The 22,066-nt window shown below is 44.6% G+C and overlaps 1 protein-coding gene across 1 annotated transcript in view; it reads left to right on the forward strand.

Annotated features, from left to right (window-relative positions):
• The window catches only part of SLC2A12 (solute carrier family 2 member 12), a 423,646-nt gene extending 403,778 nt beyond the window's left edge, over positions 1–19,868 (forward strand). Inside the window, exon 5 of the mRNA XM_069235156.1 lies at positions 19,567–19,868. Within this exon, the coding sequence (XP_069091257.1) occupies positions 19,567–19,660 (94 nt within the window). The 3' untranslated portion in view covers positions 19,661–19,868. The remainder of the gene's footprint in view (positions 1–19,566) is intronic.
• The last annotated feature ends 2,198 nt before the right edge of the window (positions 19,869–22,066 follow it).

A 22,066-nucleotide genomic window follows, 5' to 3' on the forward strand; every position in this document is an offset into this window, starting at 1 on the left:
TCATTCAGGGGATAATTCCCAAGAGCAAGGGGAAAATTTCAGCCTACCAAGCAGACCCCCGGTAACAAACAGTGACTTCAATGTCACACTTCCCCACCACAGATCACCGGTAGGGGGAAGATTAACAAAACACCACAAACATTGGTCAGACATAACCACCGACACATGGGTTCTATCTATTATCCAACATGGTTACTGCATAGAGTTCACACATTTCCCTCCAGATGTTCCCCCAAGAGCGCACAAACTGTCGGCACAACATCTAGACCTGCTACAAATAGAGGTACAAGCACTATTAACAAAACAAGCCATAGAACTAGTACCTCACCACCAAAAAGGAACAGGGGTTTACTCCCTATATTTCCTTATTCCCAAAAAAGACAAAACACTAAGACCAATTTTAGATCTCAGGACATTAAACCTCTTCATCAAATCAGACCACATGGCAACACTGGATTTAAAAGATGCGTATTTCCATATACCCATCCATCCATCTCACAGGAAATACCTCAGATTTGTCATACAGGGCAAACATTACCAATTCAAGGTATTGCCCTTCGGGATAACAACAGCACCCAGAGTATTTATAAAATGCCTCGCTGTAGTATCAGCTCATATAAGGAGACATCACATGCACGTATTCCCATATCTCGACGATTGGCTAATAAAAGCCAACACTCAACACCGGTGTCAAAGTCACACGCAATATGTAATAGATACCCCACACAAACTAGGGTTTTCTATAAATTACCAAAAATCTCACTTGCAACCATCCCAACTAAAACAATACTTGGGAGCCGCAGTCAACACACAAAAAGAAATTGCCACTTCAAACCCACAGAGAGTTTAATCGTTTCAAACTATGGTGTCAAACATACAACCAAATCACCAGTACACAGTCAGATTTGTCATGAAACTACTAGGCATGATGTCCCCATGCATCACTATTGTCCCAAATGCACGGCTACACATGCGGCCCTTACAACAGTGCCTAGCAAAAAAATGGACGCAGGCACAGGGTCAACTTCAGGATCTAGTGTTGATAGACTGCCAAACACACTCTTCGCTTCAATGGTGGAACCCTGTAAATTTAAACAAAGGGTGGCCATTTCAAGACCCGGTGCCTCACGCCATTATCACAACAGATGCTTCCATGATTGGGTGGGGAGCACACCTCAACAATCACAATATACAAGGACAATCGACAAAAACAACTACACATAAATCACTTAGAACTACTAGCGGTCTCCCTAGCACTAAAAGCTTTTCAACCCCTTCTATCCACAAACACATTCGTGTCAAAACAGACAATATGACAACAATGTACTATCTAAACAAACAAGGGGGGACACACTCGTCACAACTATGCCTCCTAGCACAAAAGATTTGGCATTGGGCAATTCACAAAAACATTCGCCTGATAGCGCAATATATACCAGGCATTCACAATCAGTTAGCCGACAATCTCAGTTGAGATCACCAGCAAACTCACGAGTGGGAAATACATCCCCAGATTCTACAGGATTACTTCTACCGCTGGGGGACACCAGACATAGATCTGTTTGCAACAAAACAAAACGCAAAATGCCAAAACTTTGCATCCGGGTACTCACACCCTCAGTCCAAGGGCAATGCTCTATGGATCAATTGGTCAGGGATATTTGCTTATGCTTTTCCCCCTCTCCCACTCATTCCTTTCCTAGTCAACAAACTGAGTCAAAACAAACTCAAACTAATACTCATAGCACCAACGTGGGATCGCCAACTGTGATACACCACACTGTTGGACTTCTCGGTAGTACCTCACATCAAACTCCCAAACAGACCAGATCTGTTAACACAACACAAACAACAGATCAGACACCCCAATCCAGCATCGCTCAGCCTAACAATCTGGCTCCTGAAGTCTTAGAATTTGGCTACCTAAACCTTTCAAATGAGTGTATGTAAGTCATTAAACAAGCAAGAAAACCGACAACAAGGCATTGTTAGGCTAATAAATGGAAAAGGTTTGTTTTCTACTGCCAAGCAAACCAAATCACACTGTTAGATGCTTCCATACAAAACATTGTGAGTTACTTACTACACCTACAAAAAGCAAATCACGCTTTTTCTTCTATCAAAATTAATCTCACTGCAATCTCTACTTACCTGCAGATTAAACATACAAAGTCACTTTTTAGAATCCCAGTTATTAAAGCCTTTATGGAAGGACTAAAAAGGATTATACCTCCAAGAACCCCACCAGTACCCTTGTGGAATCTTAATATTGTACTTACACAACTCATGGGCCCACCTTTTGAACCCATGCATTCTTGCCAAATCCATTCTTGACTTGGAAGGTAGCATTTCTAATAGCCATCACTTCTCTACGAAGAGTTAGCGAAATACAGGCGTTCACTATCGAAGAACCATTTATACAAGTGCACAAACATAAAGTGGTTCTCCGCACAAATTTCGAAATTTCTGCCAAAAGTCATTTCACCTTTTCATCTAAACCAAACTGTAGAGCTCCCAGTCTTCTTTCCACAGCCAGACTCAGTAGCAGAAAGAGCACTGCATACATTAGACATAAAGAGAGCACTAATGTATTACATAGACAGGACAAAATCATTTCGAAAAACTAAGCAATTGTTCGTTGCTTTCCAAAAGCCCCATGCTGGTAACCCTATATCCAAACAGGGCATTGCCAGATGTATAGTCAAATGCATACAGACCTGTTACCTTAAAGCTAAAAGAGAGTTACCCGTTACACCAAAGGCTCACTCCACTAGAAAGAAAGGAGCAACAATGGCTTTTCTAGGTAACATACCAATGACAGAGATTTGTAAGGCAGCCACTTGGTCTACACCTCATACGTTTACCAAACATTACTGTGTAGATGTGTTAGCAACACAACAAGCCACAGTCATTATTTCAAACAACTTCAACTCCTACAGGCTGACCACCGCTTTGGGGAGGATTACTGCTTTGTAGTCTATGCACAGCATGTGTATCTGCGGCTACACATGCCATCGAACGGAAAATGTCACTTACCCAGTGTACATCTGTTCGTGGCATGTTGCGCTGCAGATTCACATGTGTCCTCCCGCCTCCCCGGGAGCATGTAGCCGTTTAAGTTTCATTAAAATTGTATCTTTGTAAATAAACATTCCTTTAACACAAATATGTACATACATATCTATTTTATTGCATGGACATCTTTAGTATCCTCATTCTACCACTCCTACCTCACCCTATGCGTGGAAAACAATCTAAAATGGAGTCGATGCCCATGCGCAATGGAGCCGAAAGGGAGGAGTCACTCGGTCCTGTGACTCAAAAAGACTTCTTCGAAGAAAAACAACTTGTAACACTCCGAGCCCAACACTAGATGGCAGGAACAGTGCACAGCATGTGAATCTGCAGCGCAACATGCCACGAACAGATGTACACTGGGTAGGTGACATTTTCCATGTACGTCTTTTCAATGAAATGTTGGCTGTAAAGGCATGCGTGGTAAAGGCATTTGCGTGGTAAAGGCATTTGCGTGGTAAAAGTTTTCATTGTGAAGGCATATATGGTAATTGCGTACAACCGTTAAGAGGCGCAGAACTGTCTGCATCTGTAGCCCTATGGGAAGAGTCTCACATTGCGCTTAAAGTGCCTCTCATCTTCCTGCAATGCGGGCCAAGAGCTAGCCTGTTTGCGCCCGTTAGCAGCCAACCAAGGCTCAGCACCCCCTCTTTAGCCCTCCATTCATTCTCCTGGTGGTAGACTTTTATTTAGGCAGTTTCTTTGGTTCCCCTCAGTTTATATCAGTTTACATTAAGTGCTGTTGGTTGCAGGATCAGCTACTGAACATATGCCACTTATAACAACATTATTCCGTGGAGGATTTTGAGGCCTGTGCTTTTTTAGTGCCACTTTCTCTACTATGACGAAGCAAAAAGACTCCATCCCAGCCAAGTCTGGCTCAAACTCCTCACCCTTAAATGGATATCTTAAATGGGCCATGGATGCCTTAAACAAGGAAATTAAACAGATGGAGCACTGACTATCTGCTACTATGGCTGCAGTTCTGGAAATTACACTACCCCCAGACTCATCCACACAGCTTGCAATTGATACCATTTCACTGTCTGTCCAGGGCCTGTTGGCAGCTCCAGAGCGTTTGTCATTAAGCCCCGGCTCCACTTGGTGACAAGACAAAATACCAGCACCTTTCTGACTTTGCCAATTAATAGTGCCCCTCCGGTTAATTTCAAGAGACGACATGGAGCAAAGACATCACATGCCCTTCTTACCAATCTTGTGCAACGGCCCCTGATATAGAGAACACTATTATACTTTTGTCCATGCAGGCACAACAAGAGAAACTGTTGTCCTGTATAAAGGGGGTGGTGGAAAGTTGGCTCTCTGCCATTTATGCATGGTTTGGGGCTACTGAAGAACTTTTAGGCCACATTGTCAATGCACAGTGCGTAAGCTGGCCCACTGGTTCAGACAACTCATATGGGGTACAAGGAACCTCACACTCAGGCCTCGATGGCCCCTCATTCAATTGCAATGTACCTTCAAGAGGGCCTGCACAGTGTAATGCCTTCCCACGCTATAATCAACTGTGAGCTACTGATGTGTTTCAAAATGTTGGAGTGTTTCCTAGACAGACAGGGTATGTGACCTCTGCCAGGGATTTGGGGCCAGCAAATGTTGCACCGCTCACTCAGCCACACCAGACGGGAATTCACAATTTGGCCACCTTTCATCGCGGTATATGCCATCTGGATCCCCCACAGAAAGTGCCTTACAACATCCAGGGAATACTAGGAGCTTTGGGAAGGAGAGGGAGCCATTGTAGGAAGTTGGCTCTGTACATACTATCTCAAAGTGAGAGATAGTGTGCACAGAGTCCAAGGGTTCCCCTTAGAGGTTGATAGTGGCAAAATTAAATAATACTAATACTCTATTTTGTGGTAGTGTGGTTGAGCAGTAGGCTTATCAGAGGGTAGTGTTAAGCATTTGTTGTACAAGCACAGGCAATAAATGATGAACACACACTCAAAGACTTAACTCAAGGCCAATAGGTTTTTACATAGAAAAATATATTTTCTTAATTTATTTTAGAACCACAAGATTCAAGATTTGAGGTAAGTACAAAAAATGCAAGGTACTTAACATAGGTAAGTATAGAACTTTGATTTAAAACAGTAATACACACAGTTTAGGTTAAAATGGCAATAAGCTATTTTAAAGTGGACATAGTGTAAAAATCAACAGTTCCTGGGGGAGGTAAGTTTGGTTAAGTTTTTCAGGTAAGTAAAGCACTTACACAGTCAGTCTCCTGGGCATAGGCAGCCCACCGTTGGGGGTTCAAGGCAACCCAAATAAGCCACTGCACCAGCAACACAGGGCCGGTCAGGTGCAAAGGTCAAAGGAGGGCCCAAAACACATAGGCGCCTATGACGAACAGGGGTGCTCCGGTCCTAGTCTGCTTACAGGTAAGTACCTGCGTCCTTGGGGAGCAGACTAGGGGGGTTTTGTAGAGCACTGGGGGGGGACACACAAGCCCACAAAATACACACCCTTAGCGACACAGGGGGGGCCGTGTGCAGTAGGCAAAGTAGGCGGCAGGTTTGCTATTGAAAGCAATGGAGGGACCTGGGGGTCACTTAGGCGAAGCAGCCAGGGCACAGGGGGGCTTCTCGGGCCAGCCACCGACTGGGCTAGGATGAGGGCCACCTGCTGGTCACTCCTGCAATGGTAGGTGGTTCCTCTCGGTCCTGGGGGCTGCGGGTGCAGTGCTTGGTCCAGGCGTCGGGTTCCTTGTTACCAGGCAGTCGCGGTCAGGGGGAGCCTCTAGATCGTCTCTGCAGGAGTCGCTGTGGGTGGGCAGGGGGGTCGACTCAGGGTACCCACATCATCGAAGTCACCTGGGAGTCCTCTCTGCGGTGTTGGTTCTCCTGAACTCAAGCCGGGGGCGTCGGGTGCAGAGTGTGAAGTGTCACGCTTCCGGCGGGAAAAGAGAGAGTTCTTTGAAAGTTGTTTCTTTGTTGCAAAGTTGTTGCAGGTTTTGAACAGTGCCGCTGTTATTGGGAGTTTCTTGGTCCTTTAGGTTCAGGGCAGTCCTCTGAGTCCTCAGAGGTCACTGGTCCCCGTCAGATGCGTTGCTGTGCAGGTCCTTTGAGTCTGGAGACAGGCCGGTAGGGCTGGGGCCAAGTCAGTTGGTGTCTCCGTCTTCTCTGCGGGGCTTTCAGGTCAGCAGTCCTTCTTCTTTCTTCAGGTTGCAGGAATCTGATTTCCTGGGTTCAAGGTCACCCCTAAATACTAAATTTAGGGGTGTGTTTAGGTCAGGGGGGCAGTAGCCAGTGGCTACTGTCCTTGAGGGTGGCTACGTCCTCCTTGTGCCTCCTCCTTGAGGGGAGGGGGCACACCCCTATTCCTATTGGGGGAAGCCTCCAAACTCAAGATGGAGGATTTCTAAAGGCAGGGGTCACCTCAGCTCAGGGCACCTTAGGGGCTGTCCTGACTGGTAGGTGACTCCTCCTTGTTTTTCTCATTATCTCCTCCAACCTTGCCGCCAAAAGTGGGGGCAGTGGTCGGAGGGGCGGCATCTCCACTAGCTGGGATGCCCTGGGGTGCTGTAACAAAAGGTATGAGCCTTTGAGGCTCACCGCCAGGTGATACAGTTCCTGCAGGGGGAGGTGAGAAGCACCTCCACCCAGTACAGGCTTTGTTCCCGGGCACAAAGTGAAAAAGGCACTCACCCCATGTGGCCAGAAACTCATCTGGTTGTGGCAGGCTGGCAGAAACTGGTCAGCCTAGCACTATGAGTCAGGCTGGTATTCAGTGGGCATCTCTAAGATGCCCTCTGGGTGTATTTTACAATAAATCCCACACTGGCATCAGTGTGCATTTATTGTGCTGAGAAGTTTGATACCAAACTTCCCAGATTTCAGTGTAGCCATTATGGAACTGTGGAGTTCGTAATTGACAGACTCCCAGACCATATACTCTTTATGGTTACCTTGCACTTACAATGTCTAAGGTTTTGCTTAGACACTGTAGGGGCATAGTGCTCATGCACTTATGCCCTCACCTGTGGTATAGTGCACCCTGCATTAGGGCTGAAAGGCCTGCTAGAGGGGTGACTTACCTAAGCCACAGGCAGTGAGAGGTGAGCATGGCACCCTGACGGGAGTGCCATGTCAACTTAGTCATTTTCTCCCCACCAGCACACATAAAGTGTGAGGCAGTGTGCATGTGCTGAGTGATGGGTCCCCAGGGTGGTATAAGACATGCTGCAGCCCGTAGAGACCTTCCCTGGCTACAGGGCCCTTGGTACCAGGGGTACCATTCACAAGGGACTTATCTGTGTGCCTGGGCTGTGCCAATTGTGGGAACAAAGGTACAGTTTAGGGAAAGAACACTGGTGCAGGGGCCTGGTTAGCAGGGTCCCAGCACACTTTCAATCATAACTGGCATCAACAAAAGGCAAAACGTTAGGGGGTAAGTATGCCAAGGAAGGCATTTCCTTTCAGCCATCAAATACTGTTAACCATTAATTTTATCTCCTGTCTGCTGCCCATAGGTGGCAATAATGACCAAAGCCCACCTCCGTTTGCCCTGAGGTACAATTGAGCCATCTTCCCCTGGGTTATTTCTACCGTAGGCTGCACCCATCCCGCATGGTGACAGATGGTCCACCTTTTAACCAGCTTTCTTTGGCTAATTAGCCATTCTCTATCTCTACATCAAACAGGTTTGAGGCACTAAGGCCCATATTTATACTTTTTGACGCTAAACTGCGCTAACGCAGTTTAGCGTCAAAAAATTTAGCGCCGTCTAACGCCATTCCGAAGCGCCATGCGGGCGCCGTATTTATGGAATGGCGTTAGCCGACGCAAGCAGACCGGCGCTGCCTGGTGTGCGTGGAAAAAAACCACGTAGACCAGGCAGCGCCGGCGTTGGGAAAGAATTACGTTAGGGCGTCTTAAAATGGGGCAAGTCAGGTTGAGGCAAAAGAATCGCCTCAACCCGATTTGCGCCATTTTTTTACGACGCCCAGACGCCATTTCATGACTCCTGTCTTAGTAAAGACAGGAGTCATGCCCCCTTGCCCAATGGCCATGCCCAGGGGACTTATGTCCCCTGGGCATGGTCATTGGGCATAGTGGCATGTAGGGGGGCACAAATAAGGCCCCCCTATGCCACCAAAAAATTTTAAAAAATATGAAAAATTATACTTACCTGAACTTACCTGAATGTCCCTGGGGTGGGTCCCTCCATCCTTGGGTGTCCTCCTGGGGTGGGCAGGGGTGGCAGGGGGGGTCCCTGGGGGCAGGGGAGGGCACCTGTGGGCTCATTTTGAGCCCACAGGCCCCTTAACGCCTACCCTGACCCAGGCGTTAAATAGTGGCGCAAATGCGGGGTTTTTTGACCCGCCAACTCCCGGGCGTGATTTTTGCCCGGGAGTATAAATACGACGCATTTGCGTCGCCGTCATTTTTTTAGACGGGAACGCCTTCCTTGCATCTCATTAACGCAAGGAAGGCGTTCACGCAAAAAAATGACGCTATTTGCCAATACTTTGGCGCTAGACGCGTCTAACGCCAAAGTATAAATATGGCGTTAGTTTTGCGCCGAATTTGCGTCGAAAAAAACGACGCTAATTCGGCGCAAACGGAGTATAAATACGGGCCTGAGCGACATGCAGGAAGTAGATTGACATAACATCCTGGGGATCTTCCCTGTCCAGAGGATACGGGTGATCAAGTTATTCATCCTTCGGGTCCCTGCTTTGGACCCCCAGTTGGGTCTAGTGTCCCTGCTTCCAATTATTCTCCCATGTTAGCTGGGTCAGTTTTATCAAGAGACTCTTGTCTGACGGCTTTATTACCTCCCCTAACACCAGCGAGATATAAGGGAACATGTTTTTGGGTTTAAAAGCAAATGAAATACCCCAGATTGGATCTATATTACCTCCACCTCTCACATGCTCTGCTTCCAAGAAACCTGGAATGTAGAACCGTCCCTCGTGGAGGGGTTCACCTCCATTTTCACACTTGCTATCCCGCCATTGTCAGGTCACTATAAAGATGATCTCCAAATTTTGATTTCTGACTTGTTGCCTGTGGCTATTAGGAGGTTCGTTACAGCCTTGCCTGTTATCAGCTTGTGCAGTTGTTCTTTGCAGGTGGGTTTGATTGGTTTTAATACATTTTTATAACAATGTCTTTGACTCTTTCAGCAGTGAGGTTATTTTTGCCTTAGAGGCAGACCTAGGCATGTTTATGCAAGCCAGCCTCCCAATTTTGCTTTTTATGTACTGGGGACTTCAATATACAGAAATGTCCTTCCTCAGCAAAGTATATGTGTGGCATTACTGATTTAGCAGGTGAAGGGAGTCTTACACTTTTTACATAACACCAATGTGCGGCTGCTTAGGGCATGACACCTCCTCCCCCCCCCCCCCCCCCCCCCCCCAAGTTGGGAAAATTCTATCATAGTGCCTCTTTTCCAAAAGGGGGACAGATCTCACCTGGAGTGTTATCACCTCATTTCCTTCTGGACTGCTCTGCAAAATTTACTATCCTTTGTCTTTTTCTGAATCACGAGCACTTGATCTATTTTCACTTTGTTATGTCCTTTTTCTTCTATTTTTGATGATACAACGGGGGATTGTATATTTTGTATATATATGAGGAAAGAATATATTTTGTATATGTAATAAAGGATGTTCTCCGCAATTAGTAAAGGTTAATGCTGCATGGTTTGTCATGAGGGAAGGGATGATTGTGGTTATAATTGGTTCCTAGAGGGTCCATGTTGTTTTGTGATATGCAAAACTGATGGGCAAGGTCCTCTTACCAAGAATGAAACAGTGGGCCACCAGCAGTTCAATTCTTTTGGAAGCCCAATATGGTTTTAGGAAGGGGCTCAGGCAGTATAACAGTGTGTTAACCTGAGCTTGCTTAACAGGAAATACACTAAGGCTAAGCCGGGATCCTTATATCTGTGTTTTGCTGATCTTAGCAGTGCTTTTGATATGGCGAATCACTCAATCCTGTGGCATACACTAGTATCACTTGGGGCACCTAAGCATATTACCTTTCTTTCCAAATTGTACAGAAGCCTGTTCACTCAGTTACGTTTTGGCCTCAACAGGGAAAGTACTCAACCATTTAAATTCAAGAGAGGAATCAGACAGGGTTGTGTTTTGGCCCCATTTTTATTTTCTTTATATATTAAACGGGGTCAGTGACACCCTCAGGGCTCTGCAGGCGGTCGGTTCCTGTGTTACTCTATGCTGACGACGCAGTTCTGATGTCAAGAACTGCCGTCGCCCTGCAGAGTTTGATGGACACTTTTGTTGATTTCATGGATGGTAGACTGAAAATTAACAATGCCTTTGTTTTGACCTACATTATCCACAAAGAAATTGTGTTAACCTATTTGGAGGATTAACCCTCACTTAAGCTGGTCTTGCTTTGGTGCTCAATTTGGGCCAAGACTGAAATGTCCTATACAAAATCTATTATTATGGATTATCTAGCACTTGATCATGTTTTAACATCCCTTGGCTTTCCTATATTACTGCAACCCTTAAATTGTTGCATGGCCCTTTGCATTTGAGAAAGGTCACAGCCCTTTACTTAGGGGCTAGATCTAGAAACAGGGCCCTCACCAAGTCCAGGAAACCCACGGTAGTTTCATAAATGTCAGTCACTGCTGGAGATGGTTTCCAACCATATCTGACTATGGTCTCAATTCCCCAACATATATATGTTTTAACGAGGTTACAGCTGGGTATAATACATTTCTTAGTTGCCTTCCCTGTTATGAAGCAATGACCCAGTGGTATGGCTCTGTGCCCATGTGATGGTAGTTTCAAGCAGGGCGCTCAGCACTTTTTCCTTTTTTGTAGTGTTGTATGATGGGCTACGGAGATCCTATTTAAAACTTTTTTTAATAGCAAATAATGTTAGGAACCGTTAGGCTGCTTGAAGATTTTTGTGTGCATTGACGAACCCTCTTTTATGTTTTGTTCTACCTCATATATATGGGGAATAGTTTGTATTAGGAGAAGTATCACTCTCTAGTTGTTCAATATGGATTATGTGCATGTTCTTTTACTTTGATGTTTTTATGATGAGTGAAAGGAATATCACTTGAAACTGCCCTCTTTAGTAAATGAGGCAGGGCTTACATTTTCTTTTGAAGATTCTTGTGTGCACTATTGAGTATTTGTATATCTCTTCTTTGTTCCTTGATACGTGGTGTAGCTGGAATAGGGAAAGTATTATATTATAGTTTACAACGTGACAGAACAGGTACTCGTTTTTAAACAGTGTTTTTAAGGAATGTTTCTCTGTTTTATCTGATCTGGTTTGTTTTTTATTTTGCAAATTGTTTTAAATTATTGACGTACTGTTTGTTGATGTACTGTTAGAACCGAATAAATATTTTGAACTGAAATGAAATGAATTCATGAAAGAATGAGTGTGCAAACAGAAGTGAATGTGTGTAAATGTTAAAGAATGCAGCAACAAGTTCAGGAAACAATGTTTCAACATAAAGGAATGAATGTACGCGGCTCGGAATGAGTGAGTGTGGGGTCGAATGCATGAATGTACAGCACTGAAAGAGTGCACCAGCGAACAAGTGAGCAGAGCATGGAATGCATGAGTGTCCAGAAGTTAACAAATTGTTAACGAATTGAATAATGAATGATTGAAGAAATGCATGAGTGAAGGCATGGGAGTAAAGAATTGAGTGATTACAGCAACTAATGAGTGAATAAAGGAATATATGAATGAATGAATGAATGAGTATGCACTAGTAAACGAGACCAGTAATGAGTAAGTGGCGAATGTATCAGCATGCAACTTTGAGTAGGGGATTGAAGCACTGGGTATAGGCAACAAATTGGGTGCAGTAGTGTGTATGAAATGTGTTTGTGAAAGTGATCCCAATGAATGGTTGTTACCAGTACTATAAAGTAAAAGCAGAAGCAGCAAATCCACACATAAAAAAATCAAAAGATTGAATCTCGATGTGCTGAGCAGGTCTAGGAGACTAAAAGAGGCGAGGGCTCTGCACGTTGGAATACAGTTAACAAATACCACTAACACATGTTCACATAGTGACATCTTAATGATTTTTTAGGAAGACCTATTATTTTGGGGCACTGTTCAGAAGAACTGTTGATTTATTACCTATCAAGGTAATACCAGCCGTCAGGAAGATTAAAAAAAAAAAAACACATTAAACTTTCAGAAATACCTGCTTACAAACAGCAAAATGTTTGGCGCCTGCCAGCCAAATAGTAAGAAAAGTAAGCTTGAACAAGTTAATAAAGTCATTTTCTTTACTTAGTTGTAGATTCTTTTGCCATGCAACAATAATAATTCGTGTGAAATTCATTGCCTAACCAGCCTGTTCCTCCCATTGATGGAAGTGCATGGTGAAATGGACTGTGCGTATGTTAAGTGGACAGGTGCATACTATTAAAGTGTCACATGTACAGCTTGAACGTGATATTGTAGCGTCATTTTCAAATATTCATATTCACCAATAAATCCTCCTTCTGAATTGGAATTCTTGCTGCAAAAGTGAAAAGCAAAGCACTGCACTGCACATTTTCATCATTCCATCAATCTTCTTCTTTAGCTCTGCTTTGTCAGTACTGGGCTCTTTCTGTGTGTACACTTCTCTTGTTAGACAGTTGGTATTTAGGCAGAATATCGGCAACAAAAATGTCATGGGACAAAATATCATGTCAAGAATGTTGAGTGTTGGAAGTGGCCATTTTTGCAGGGTTAACCCCAAACTTTTGCCTTCTTCCTCCGATTTTTTCTAACCTGTTTTTTTGTTGGCTTTAGGTCTCTGGGCACTTTATCACTGCTAACCAGTGCTAAAGTGCATATGCTCCCTGTCTAAATTGCATAGGTGTTTGATTTATCCACGATTGGCACATTTGATTTACCAGTAAGTCCTTAGTATAGTGCACCCTGTGTGCCCAGAGCCTGTAAATCAAATTCTACTAGTGGGCCACCAGCACTGTTTGTGCCACCTACATGAGTAGCAGGTCAAACGTCTCAGGCCTGCCATTGCAGTGTCTGTGAGTGCAGTTTTAAACTGCCATTTCGACCTGGCAAGTGCACCCACTTGCCAGTACCAAACCTTCCCTTTCATTACATGTGAGTTACCCCTATATTAAGCCCAAGGTAGCCCCATGATCAGGGTACAGGGTATTTAAAAGATAGGGCATGTAATGGCCTGTTTTACATGACCTTATAGTGAAATACTACTATCTCTCCCATAAGAAAACACGGGGATTGCCTTAAAATATCTTTTAAGTGTAATATTCCATTTCATTTTGTGCCTCAGCCAGTTTGCTGATTACACGTCTGGGTCAGGATGACAGTCGGACTGTTTGTGAATTAACTTTAGACAGTCACACAAAGGGAGCTGGGGTGTGCCCTGCATATCCTGATGGGTCTTCCTGAGCTAGAGTAGTGGGAGGAGCTGACACTTGCACCTGAATAGGGCTGTGCCTGTCCTCACAAAAAGCAGTCTCTAACCCCCTGGAGTGTGTCTGGGGCCGGGGGCAGGGAAAGGCAGGGACTTGAGAAATCCAAAAAGACTTCTCTTTGAAGTTTGCTTACTTCAAAGACAGAAATGGGTATAAGTTCTGGAGCTCTGACACCACCTAGTTAGAATCCTTCTAGACTGAGGAAATTCTGCCAGAGCTGAATGCTGTACGACGGACTGTCACTCTGCCTGTTGCGTGTTGTGCTGGTCTGCTGTTTCTGTCCTGTGAGTGAAAGGACTGGACTTGGCTTTCTAAATCCTTCTTCCAAAGGTTCTCCAAGGGCTTGGGCTGAGCTTGCCTCCTGTTAAGAAGTCTCAGGGACATCAAAGACTTCACCTGCCAGCGCCTGGACTCTCTTTCTGAGAGTCCTGACTTGCCAAGTGGTGCCAGATCCAGTTCCTTGCTCTTGGGAGTGACGTGTGGTGCAACAAGGAAGACATTAGTGCATTGACTTCCAGAACAACTTTGGAATTGGCACATCTCTCTGACCCCATGCTGCTGCCTGCCCTAGAGCTGTAGTCCCCGCTGAGTGCATTCTACAATGCAGGCCAGACGTCACTGCAGTGCCTCCTAACTCCTGCCACAGTTTGAGTCCAGAGTGCAGTGTCACCAACGTCCGTGGCACCCAACTCTGACTCCGCCAAAGCACCTGTAGCCCCATAGTGTGATCACGACCCTGCAGAATCAACACTGTAGGAGGCTGGCCTGGTGTGGTGGGTACCTATGGTACTTACACCTTATACCAGGTCCAGTTATCCCTTATTAGTGAAGTGTAGATAGTGTCTAGAAGTCAGGCTTTCTAGAGGTAGTTGTGGATGAGCAGCCAAGGCTTATCGAGGAGACATGCAAAGCTCATGCAATACCACTGTAGTCACACAGTAATCACACACATGGAAGAACATACTCAGTGTTACAGAAATAAAGGTACTTTATTTTGGTGACACAAATACCAAAAATACCATAGAGACTATACTCTCTTAGGAGGTAAGTAATACACAAATTATATACATTAGTATGCAGAAATAGACATAAAAACTGTTAGAAAACAGTGAAATTAGTGAAACTCACAATAGTTAGAATTGGGCCTGGGGGGAACACAAACCATATACTAAGAAAGTGGAATGCAAAAGTTAGTTTGCCACCTAGGTAAGTGTAGTGTGTAGAGGGGAGCTGGGAGTACTAGAAACCCCCAAAGGTAAGTACTAGAACCCACCCCAGTGCCCAGGAAAGCAGGATTAAAACACAGTAACTTTCCCAGAGCACACACAGAAATGAAAATAAGAATTATGTAAGAACCAGAAGAGACTGCAAGACACCAACAGTGGATTCCTGACCTGAGGACCAAGGTCCAAGAAGCACAGAAGAGTCCATGGAGAAGAGGAGCCCCTGCTAAACCGAATGAAGGTGCAAAAGAAGAACCACAGGTGAAGAAGAACAGTCAGTATTGCACCCAAGAAGACGGAGTCGGGTTCCTGGTTGGTGCAAGTGATGTCCCACGCCAGATGGAGGATTCCAGTCTGGTTTGCGTCGCTGGAGTCTGCCAACAAGCCTTGGCACACGCAAAGCTTGCAGTTAGCAGAAAATGGTGCTTCCCGGGTCCAGGAAGGACCGGGTGAACTCTACCCACATGGGGGAGTCGAAGGAAACCCTCAGCAACTCAGAGAGCCCACAGAAGACCAGGAAGCGTGCACAGGAGTCCCACAGCACGGGGACAAAGGAAAGTGCAAAAGTGGCCCATGCAGCACTACGACAAAGGCTCCCCCGCTGCCGGAGAACCACTCAGGAAGCTGTGCATCGCAGGATAGAGTGCTGGGGGCTGGAGCCCCAAGATGCATGAAAAACTTCATGGAAGGATGCTAACAAGCCTTGCCAACTGCAAACCATGCAGTACACGGGGCACTGCAAGCTCTTACCTCCACCAGAGTTGTACAGTAGGACGTCAGGACCATCGGGACCACTTCAGCCCACCACCTGCGATGCCGGATCCACGCATCTCAGCAGGAGAGGGGATCCACGCAGCTGGTCGTCATTGCAGTAGGTGCCTGCTGAAGCAGAGGAGTGACTCCTTCACCCCAAGGGAAATTCTTTCACTCTTCTGGTGCCGGCTGAAGACAGGCTGTCCTCAGAGGATGCATGACCGGAAAACAGTTGCAGTTGTTGGCAGGAGCTGAAGATACAATGTTGCAGAAGGCGTCTTGCTTTGTTGTTGCAGTTTGTAGAGTTCATGTAGGGTCCAGATGTAGTTTCTTCCATGAGAAGTTGAAGTGGAGGATGCAGAGGATTCCTGCTGGTGTCTTGCAATCCGAATCTGAAGAACCACCCAAAGAAGAGACCCTAGATAGCCCTGAAAGGGGGATTGGTCAGCTAACCTGGTAAGCACCTATCAGAGGAGGGCTCTGATGTCACCTGCTGGCACTGGCCACTCAGATGCTCCAAGAGTTCCCTGCCATCTTGGAATCGAAGATGGCAAAACCCAGGGGCCCTCTGGAGGAGCTATGAGCACCACCCCTAGGGTGGGTATGGACAAGGGAGTGGTCACTCCCCTTTCCTTTGTCCAGTTTCGCACCAAAGCAGGGACTGGGGGTCCCTGAACCGGTGTAGACTGGATTATGCAAGGAAGGCACCAAATGTGCCCTTTAAAGTATTTTTAGTGGCTTGGGGAGGTTACCCCTTCTAAGCCTGTAGCACCTATTCCCAAAGGAAATCCTTGGCCCTGCCGTCCTGGGCTTGAGTCAAGCAACAGGAGGGCAGAAACCTGTCAGTGAGCTGGCAGCAGCTGGGGCTGCCTTGAAAACCTCAGAAGGCTGTAACCTCAGTACTGGAGCCTCTAAGGAGCCGCCAGAGTGCATGGGATCATACACCCAATGCTTGCAAAGGTATGGGGGTATGATTCCTATAAGTTTGATACCAAACATGTCTATGTTCGGAGTTACCATTATGTAGCCGTACAGAGGTAGTGGCCTATGTCCAGTACACGCTTAAAATAGCGTCCCCGCACTCACAAAGTCCGGGAAAATAGTCCTTGATGTTGTGGGGAAACCTCTGCTAGTGCAGGGGTGCCCTCACACACAGGTACTTTGCACCCTGCCCTCAGGACTGGAGGGTCTGCTACAGGGATGACTTATAAGTGGCCTTTTGCAGTGTAAATGGCAGTGAAAGAGTGCATGCCCCTTTTTACACAGGTTGCAGTGGCAGTCCTGCAGAAGCCTTTGCATGGGCTCCCTATGGGTGGAAAAATATATGCTGCAGCCCATAGGGATCCCCTGGAACCCCAGTGCCCTGGGTACCTCGGTACCATATACTAGGGACTTATAAGGAGGCACCAGTATGCCAGTTGTGAGTGGAATACTGTGTTAACAGTATCCAGTGACCAATTTGGAGGGAGAGAGCAAAACTACTGGAGTCCTTATCAGCAGGATCCCAGTAGACACAGGCAAGCACAATGACATCAGGCAGAAAATGGGGGTAGCCATGCCAAGAAAGAGGGTACTTTCCTACAGACGCCTCCCATCTTGACCTGCTGGATTCATCTACCCTGCCTTGCCATAAGGAACTGATACCTCACCGCCGATGCTGCACCACCTCCTCTGCAACCGTAAGGAACTGATGCCTTACCTCCCCTACCTAACAGTAAGTAACCGACACCTCACCTCCCCAGTGGCAGTAAGGAACCAATGCTGCACCAGCTCCAGTGACTCCTCACCTACCCGATTCTGTGCAGAATATTTATTTCCGGAGATTTTTCCAAGGTACTGTAACCAGGGTCTACATGACTCCATAGCCTCCCTCACCGGCGGCGCCGGACTTTCATAGCTCCAGTTGGAGCAATTGTGTTCCTAAGCACTATACTACATTTAATCTTTGAAAATTGTGTCTTTATTTATGTACGTCTAATTTTTGTTGTTTGGGTCTTGTTTTACTCAGTTAAATATTGGCTATTTTTCTAAACTGGTGTGGAATAATTTTGTGGTGTTTTCACTGTGTTACAGTGTGTGTGTGTGTGTGTGTGTGTGTATACAAATACTTTACACATTGCCTCTGAGATAAGCCTAACTGCTTGAGCCAAGCTACCAAGGGGGTGAGTAGGGAATATCTTAGCTGTGTGAAACCCTTACCCTGCCTAGGATGAGGGTCCCTGTTTAGACAGGATGCAAACCACTAGTAACTAGTCACCCCATTTCTAACATCGTGGATAAAAATATTGCGAAGGTACGTTTCTATAGGTAAGCAAAGCTTTACTTTGTAAAACTCCACATATATGTACCTTGATGATCTATGTATCTTCAAGGTATGTAGATGTGGAGCTAAGAATAGTAAATCTATACTTACCTATTTGCATTTCCCTTCTTGATATTTTGTCTGTCGACATTTTTGACACAATAGTCGATTCACACAATATTTTTGGTTACAATACTCTGTTAGTGATCAGCCTAATCTGCTGAGTAACAGAAACGAGAGGAAGCAGGAGAGAAGAAAGGGTCAGCGATGTAAAAGAGTAATATAGCAAGAGAGGTAAAGTAGATTGAAAAAGGAGGGGGAGCTAGAGCTGAGACAGAGAGATAATTGAACTCGGAGAGATGTAAGGCAGAGGGGAAAGTGAAGCAGCCAGAAAGAAAGTTAAAGAGATTAAGAATGACAAAGAGGCTGGCAGAGAAAAAGAGGTACAGAGGTTTTAAGTGAGGTAGAGCATGCTAGGGAGAAGGAAATGCAACAAGAGTGAGAGGTAAGTAACAAGAGTAAGAGGTAAGCAAGAAGATAAGTAAAGAGATAAATTAAAGAGGGGTGATTTAGATATAGAGAACAAGAGAGAGACAGAAGTATACAGGCGAGGTAGGGAGAGATGCACAGACTAATGCAAAGTAAAGAATGTAGTGAGGCAGTGAGAAAGGTAAAATGGGAATGGTGCACAGTAAAGAATGGTGAGGTGGAGAAGAACAATAAGATATAGTAATCCCATCTAGGAAAGAGGTAGAGAATGCCAAAACAACCACAGGTGTCAAGGGCTTTTATCAATTTTCTTTCTGCCTGCTGAGTGTCGATTTAGTTTAAATATCATTCGACTTCCTTCTTCCCAAACACATCTATGACGTTATAATTTTAATAAGAGGAACTTGATTTGATCCTTTTATTGCTTACGTAGTGTTACAAAGCTGCCTAAAGATATTCGATCTTCATTTAATGTGATAAGTAGGGAATCAAAAACTGAAAGTCCTATACATGGAAGAGTACTAATTAAACCTTGCCTCCGCATATATCTTGCTCTCCTCACACAGAGGTCCACATTTGTGGGGTTTCTTACAATCAGCTCTAAATTCTTTCAACACAAATCCATTAATATTAATTAATACGTTTGTTGGTACAGAAAGAAAGGCTGTGGTAAATTCCACAATCCAATGCAGTTCTGTAAATGGGCAAGAACAGAGCTATAAAAGATAAAACCACCTTGGCCAGAACCAAAAGTGGGAGAACATGTATGAATAATACAAAATAAAAGAAAAAAAATGCAAGGATGCAGATCCACTATTTTAAGGGATTGTATAATCCCAATACTTAAAAGGCTTCATAGAATATTTATAAAAGTATATTAGTTGATATACATAATTTGGATGTGGATTTCATGTTTCGTGATAGGGTTTATATATGCAATAAGTTAAATTGATGTGAGATTTTTAACAAGATATAAGTATTTTATACTTCAAGAGATGCTTGGACAGAACCAAAATTTGGAGACTGGCAAGAATAATAAAATAAAACAAGAAAAAGCCAGAATGTAGAAACACTATCCTAAATTATTGTATCATTGCAGAAAGTAATGGACTTCATTAAAAACAGAATTGATATACATAATCTGGATGTGGACTTGATGTCTCATGATACTGTCTGAATGTTGAATGTGCAATTTGTTAAATTCATTTGAGATTTGTTTCAAACTACAGTATTATATGCTTCACGAAACACTCGAAATGAACAATTAACTCACTCTGTTTCAGGTCTCACGTATACAGGTGGACGACAAGAAAGAAGACTCTACTTCAAATGGAGCCTGTTCATTGTACAAATAATCAAGTTGGCACTACTGAATGATTATTCACTATCCAAAGAAAACTGGAACTGTACACCAAAGACGTTGCCCTTCTTTTTCATCACTGTTGATAATCTATGCATGGTTTATCTACAAGCCTTGTGCACCGTTCATGATCTATTTAAATATGAACCACTGCACAACCGGAATTCATGACAATTCAAAGGCGTGCTACACCAGCCAACGAGAGGCGAGGGCATCAAGATTGTTAAAAAAAAACCAAAAAAAACAACATCCATGATTTGTGGCATTTCCGTGTATTTCATTTTGAATAGTTAGGGGCATATTTAAGAAAAAAAGTGGTGCTGCACTGTGTGCAGCGCCACTTTTCTTGCGCCCCTTAGCGCCCCCCTAATGCCACCATGTGTGCACCGTATTTAAAATACAGAGCACCATGGAGGTAGTTAGGGGACTAGCGTCAACATTTTTTAAGCTAGTCCAGCCCTATGCAGAATTAGAGTAAAAAAATTTTGACGCTAATCCTGCAAAGCACCCAGAGGCCCATTGTAAGTAATGGAAGCCTTTTTTTAAAGCCTGCTCTTAGCAGGCGTTAAAAATGCCCCCCTTGGCAAAGGCATAAGGCAGCACAAAGGTTATAAAGTGGCTCAGCTTACTTTAATATGTGTCAGTGATGCATTCATCTCAGAGTCTCCTGCACCAGTATTCATCTGTTCTTTTGCTGCAGCTGTCTGCCAGTGATGAGGCTGGAGTGATAACATTCACGAGAGGACGGTTCATTGGTTTTCAGCAGTGTAAGGTAATTCTGCATTGATTAGTGGCAGTATGCTAAGGACTTATAAGGGCCACAGCCTTCACTGACAGCATCCATTAGACAGACAGGAATCTCAGCAAACACTACTCATCACCTAAAAAGTAGGACTATCTAACAGTGAAAATGTGCACTTCGAGGTTCACAAGTACCTATCCATTTACGGCCCATATTGCAATGCCGCAGTGTGCAGTAATGTTCGGATCTGCAGTGTCTATGTTTTAGAGCCTCCAACAACCACCATACGTGATTTCCCACTGTCATTCACTCCTTGTACTGCAACTGTTCATTACCATTTCCAGTCAGATGAAGGTTCTCCCATACCGGTGCTGAAAGATCCGTGCCCTGCAGGCTAAGGACTTACCTGTCCATCACACTGTGGATATTCATTAATGCCAGTGTCTCAAACATCAATTATGTTCAGAGTCATTATCATTAGTGACAGGCTTCTCAGTGTCCATCAAATCTCTCCTTGACTTCTCCCATTCCCATTGTTCTTTAAAAAGAGGCAGTCCAGCAAGGATAGGGAGTGATATTGAAGTGTCAAAAAGTTCAGGGGTTGAGGTCCCCTTGGATTACATCAGCATCCTCAAACTGAAAGCAGCACGTTTCAGTTATAAAGGTCCTCCCTTCATGTGCTATTCTTTCCTGGGGTCAGACAATCTTGTAGCACTGACTGCGATGTGGCAAGGCTGGACAAGGTGGCAGGCTCTATTTCGAGTTGTGCGGGAGCATGGTCACTGAGCAGAATAGAATCTTCTCTTTCACTAGCTTAGAATCTGGGGAGAGTAAATGGGCATGAGTATCTCAATCTGGGTGTTTCCCTCTTCAGTGATGCATGGCTCCAACCTTTGGGATTCTTCCAACTTTCACCAGTTTGTTCACTAAGTTTCAACAGTTTGTTGACACTAAAGTGATGCTGGTCTATACTCCATCACTAGTTGAATTACTCTCAGGATGTACCATGGATATTATTCAAATATGGACACCCCTTTTTAGTGAAGGTGCAATACAAGGACTGCTGAACAGTGTGATGTGACTTCATGCACTATATGGAGCTATTATGAGAAACGGTGTGATCATTTATAAATGATTGATTATTGTCTTACTCCCAAGGTTTGTTGTATATCAACAATGCAAAGGCAATACAATAGTTACTGATTCCACTATTGGAAAAAAAACATATAAATAATATATCCCTACAGAGAACACACGGTTCATAAAAGTCACTGCAAAATTGTGATAAATTCACACATAAGGGCAGATGTATTAAAGAAATCGCAATGCAGCGCTGCATTCTGCCGGTGGGAGAAAGAAGCACAAAGTCAGATCTACTGATATATAGTGCTACTGCTCTGTTCTCCAGTGCTGGCACACAACTAGCTGCCTAGTGCCATGCACACACCTTTAAACTATAGTACAAGATGTGTGAGTAATGTCCACCATACATGTTATTCTGTAAGGGTACCATTCCAGTACAAAATACTGTGTGTAAACAAATGCTTAAACTTTTCACTTAATGCAGGGCAGATTTAACAGGGCTTACATTTCTCTTGCGTTATGCAAGGTGATGCAAAGGTGACACAAGACCTTATGTGAGATTTACTATGCCACACAGAGCCACCTTGTATGGCATAGT

This window comes from Pleurodeles waltl, chromosome 5, assembly GCF_031143425.1.
Source record: "Pleurodeles waltl isolate 20211129_DDA chromosome 5, aPleWal1.hap1.20221129, whole genome shotgun sequence".
Taxonomy (NCBI): domain Eukaryota; kingdom Metazoa; phylum Chordata; class Amphibia; order Caudata; family Salamandridae; genus Pleurodeles; species Pleurodeles waltl.